This window comes from Sinocyclocheilus rhinocerous, unplaced genomic scaffold (assembly GCF_001515625.1).
Source record: "Sinocyclocheilus rhinocerous isolate Xijiao unplaced genomic scaffold, SAMN03320098_v1.1 scaffold1626, whole genome shotgun sequence".
Taxonomy (NCBI): domain Eukaryota; kingdom Metazoa; phylum Chordata; class Actinopteri; order Cypriniformes; family Cyprinidae; genus Sinocyclocheilus; species Sinocyclocheilus rhinocerous.
Window position 1 is genome coordinate 398,595 of NW_015657802.1, and position 4,865 is coordinate 403,459.

The 4,865-nt window shown below is 35.6% G+C and overlaps 1 protein-coding gene across 1 annotated transcript in view; it reads right to left on the reverse strand.

The window, feature by feature from the left end:
- Positions 1 to 1,908: 1,908 nt before the first annotated feature.
- The window catches only part of LOC107721541 (secreted frizzled-related protein 1-like), a 12,241-nt gene continuing 9,284 nt past the window's right edge, over positions 1,909 to 4,865 (reverse strand). Inside the window, exon 3 of the mRNA XM_016529612.1 lies at positions 1,909 to 2,772. Within this exon, the coding sequence (XP_016385098.1) occupies positions 2,447 to 2,772 (326 nt within the window). The 3' untranslated portion in view covers positions 1,909 to 2,446. The remainder of the gene's footprint in view (positions 2,773 to 4,865) is intronic.

Here is a 4,865-nt window from a genome sequence, read left to right on the forward strand (position 1 = left end):
GCAACATTCTAGAGAGGATTAACATAGTTGAAAAACAAGCAGTACGAATGAATGCTGCCATTTATTATATATTAAAAAAGTATATTAAAGTAATTTCACTTTATGAATAATTTACCTTGCCCATCGTACATGTATTCTTTTCTCTGTAATTATGTACCAGTCTGTGTGTTTGGCCTGAACTTTTCAGCTGCTACCTATCAAGGCATAAACCCTCATTATGAAAAGTCCCTCATACATCATAGTGAACCAAGTTCACAGATCAACTCATATCAACTAAGCAACATAAACTAAAAATAATCTAAATGTTCTAAATGTGCAAACTGAATTCTAGGATAAATAATACTAGTGTTTTGTAATGGTGTGACTATACTGGTCAGGATGTTCTGTACATATTAACCATATAAATTCTCTGTATGGGACAATGACTGTAAATGACCACTACAAATATGTTTCAAAACTAAAACTTTGAATTACTAGTTTAATAAAGACTGTAAATAACATGGTGTGCAAAAGACATTAACATTTTTATAGTCTTTATTTTATATTTGTGCTAGAATTTTATGTACAAAATGATTGCCAACATAAAAAATGGGAATAGAGAAACATTGAAACTAATAGTGCTACACCACAAGATAATTTTATGGAAAAAAATGAAGAGACACGTTATGCAATGCACACTATACATTCTTAAATGATTGGTGACATGCATTTTAGACAAAGCTGTGGACTAAAATGTCAAGAGTCTTGTGTTACGTTACAATTAATAAAACCTCCTTTCACCTGCAACGCAAACAGCGTTATACACTAACAGTAGCGAGTTGTGAGATTACATGGAAAAATGTCCTGCAGAAATGAACATTTCTATCAGTATTGTTGACGTTATATGCTATTGAGTACTGTTCTTTTATAATAATTTTACTAGTCAGAAAACAGCTTGTTCTACAGCAGATAAAGTATAGGCCTATGTATACAATATTCTACCATCAAACAGAATCCATAATCAACTCAGTCATAGGGGTCTGGGCAGTTCAATTTGTCATATACATGGCTTTACATTTAGCAGTGCAATAAATGTTATGCATATATATCTTGCCAGTAATTAAGCAAAGCAGACCTCTTATTATTCACCAGAGAACTGCTAAACAAGTTTGATGACTGATTGGTACAGGTCACAGAAAGGACTTGTGACCGATGCACACTGTAAAATAATGTTGTCTATTGAACTTGGAGTAACTCTAGCAACTTATAATAGACTCGATAGACCAATTTCAGTGTTTGCAAACAGTGATGACGTTTTTTGTGGGCGGAGCCTATCTGGTGGCAGAAAATGACCGTTTTAAAGTAGCAGTCTATGGAAGCCATGGAATAAAAGAATAAAAAAGGCAATTCTGACTTTTTTCTCTCAATTCCAAGATTATATCTCACAATTCTGATAAGAAAAATCAACTCGTCATTCTCTCTTTTCCCCTCGGCTCAGAATCATGAGTTTATAATCCCACACTTCTGTCTTTTTTTCCCTCAGAATTGACAAACTCGCAATTGTTGAGTTAAATTGAGTTATAAAGTCCGAACTAGGAGATATAAACTTGCATTTGCGGGAAAAAAGGTCAGAATTGGCCTTGAAATAGGTAAATGTTATAGGTTTAAATAGTAGGCTATTTCATGCTGTAACTGCAGAGCTATACAATATGTCCCCTATGAACTGCATATGTGAATATTATGTAGACCTACTGTTTAAATCAAATTTATGCTTTAAAAGTAGGGTAATCATAGCAGGTTTCATATAGTATAGTCTGTCCGTTTAAACGTCTGCGTTTAGCTTCAAATGGCATCTTTGACGACAGTATTCTATAAAAATGATTTGCATTACGATTCTGTCATCCAAAGGCACAACAATACCCTTTTTTTTTGTCTTATTCCATGGATTTTACCCATTTCCCTCCACTTGTTACCAGTGTTTTTCTGCCACAACAATGTTCGTGCAGCTGCAAGTGACATAACTGTGGCGTCTACTCCAAATTGGTCTATATGCCTTAAAGAAATGGCTTATATGGTACTTTCACAGTGTGTGCAAAATTGTATCAATAAATTGTGAAGATGTTTGGCAGAGAATTATGCGTTGGAAATCTGTTGTAGTATTTTTCTTAGAAAAATTTTAAAGAAAAGTCAACAATCAATTGTAGGTGAATTATGATCATTTTACAACATATTATCACCAGTTTGGATATATACAAAAGTGATCCGTTGGTTGTGGTGGAGAGTTTGTCTACTGTATCGTTCATTATCTTTTCAGTCTTAAACAGCACAGATCCAAGACAAAACACCTCAAGTGTTTGACCTATACATGAGAAATATATATATAGTACATGAATAATGAAAAATAAAACAATATTTTGGGTTGCCTGGATGTGCAAGTTCATAAAGTAAGTGGGAGCTCTGAGAATGTTTATTTGAAGACATTCTCAAAAGCAGGGCACTTGTGGCTTTTGAGTTTTTTCATGGTCTTTTTGAACTCTTTGCTGGATTTGTCCCACTTGTGAATGTCGGTGAGAATGTACTGTTTGTCCACCTTGCGTCCCATGATAAGGTATGTGTTTCCGAGATTTTCTAGCTGCGTGCAGGGGCAGTCGGCTCCGTTCTTCAGGTACAGAGTGAGTTTCTTCAGGTCCTTCTTCTTCAAAGTGCCCAGCTTTAGGGGTTTTTTCCTCTTCTGCAGGATCACCTTGCGATCCGTGTTCTCCCGTTTGACCTCTTTGATCTTGGTCTTTATGGCTGAAAAAAAAACAGAGATATGGATAAGGTTGAGAATATGGATAAAGAAAACTGAGAGAATTGCGATCAGCTTTCTGAATCTTCTCCAGTGGGTGGAGAGGAGACTGAAGATTACATCATCTTGCCAGTAAATAATAGTTTTCGGTATTTCTTCAAAGTAGGCCCTTATGTTTATTTCCATAATGACATGTAGATTTTGAGCCCCCACACTGTTTTTAAACACTGCTCCCACCTACTGCATCTGTTGTGGTCTATGATATTGCAAAGCTTTGTTCAATCTTGCATCGTATCCCTGGACAGTGCAGCGCTCTCTCATCTACACAAAGTCATCTAATCTCTCAGGCCATGTGCTGGGTTCAGAGAGGCCAAGAAGGGTTTGGGTTGCAAGGGGTATCACTGGCAGTTCCCAAACGTCCAAGGCCATAAAAGAGAGATTAGACTGCTAAGTAATGCAGGGGGCATAAAGAGAGATGAAGGAATTGAGAAAAAAAAAACAAATGAGAATGTGTAATCAGTATCAGTCCTGTCTTCTCTGCCAATGGTCTCAGGGAAAAGCCATAATGATACTGGTCTCTCTGTCATGAATTCCGTCAAGTTCAAGAAAAAACATCAATATCCTTGCAAACCAAAACCGCTCTCATAGCCGTATTCTTTTCCCAGGGGGCAAGAATGTCCCAAATTGCAGCTTCACTGCCCTCTGCCCCTCTAGTCGTAACTAGATACTAGGTTTTGTTCCTTTGAATACCTCTCTTATAAGCTTGGGGCAATTAGTCAAAGGTCAGAATTTTTCTTGGCTGTAGGTGAAATGTTCCTCATTTAACTATTACTCCACTGGAAAAGAAAATCATCATCAAAAAACATTCATCAAGCACCAAAAGTAACCAAGGATGCACTGATAACAAAAATTCTGATAATTATTTTTAAGTTATGTCTCATTAACAAAAAATGTCTGATATATTTTATATATATTTTATAGGTTTTTGTTTACTGTGTGGAGACGTGCTGATATCGCGTTTGGTCTCGTTCTGTATCGCGTATCTTGTCAGTGTCTGCGCTTGCTTGGCCATTTGTTGTGGAGAAAATAAGGAAAGTGTGTCCAGCTGAATTAATTTAGCATTTTGGTAGACGGGTATAAAAAAAAGCTTAGTTTACCGCGGCAGCCGTTGCGTGAAGGCCTCCTCGTGTGAAGACCGAAGAGTGTAAAGACCATCGACTCTACCATGCGACTCCACTGGGCAGGGACACCGGCAAAGGATAAGTATCGCTTTTTATTTCTCCTCTTTCCTACTACTTGTTTCGCTTCTGTTTCAGTTTTTATAACCATTTCTTACTATGTGTAAGTAAGCATGTATGAAGGCAGTGACGCATGTATTGTATGAGTATGGATGTGGTTTGTCAGATGCTGCAGTGAATGTTGTGCAGTAGGGGTCAGTGTTTCACTGCACACACACACACACACACACACACTACAGTAGGCTATTACCTTTCAAATCAAATCTGTTCAGTCTGCACTCAATGAAATAATTCAATGCGACTAGCATAACATCTTAAAACAATTATATCTTTGTTTTGAATTTGTTTCCCCCCTAAATCTCAACTTTTAATGCACTCCATTAAAAACCTCACAAAATAACTCAAATTAATTTAGAAACTGACAGTATATTGACTGTGCTATTTCTTTAATACATTCGTGTTTTTAAATTCTGCTTACAAACATTTAAAAAATGCGCCTATGTGATATTTGATTCTGTATGAATTTCTTCATGAATCTTTTAGTTACAAATATCCGATGTTCCATGTTTAAATATGTAATTAACAGGAATATTTAAATGTACATATGTACTGGCATAAATACATAATATAAATAAAAAATAATACTAATATTCAACATCATAGTTTATAAATGTGTATGTATATATATATATTTATATATGTGTATGTGTGTGTGGTTGTACACATATGTAGTTTTTTTTTTTGTAGTGTTTGGCTTAGTGTTATGTTAGAATATATGCAATAGCAATACTCAATAGCATATAACATCATTATTATACTCTTATACCTTTTGTTCTTTAATATTTTGAATAGTTTTTAGC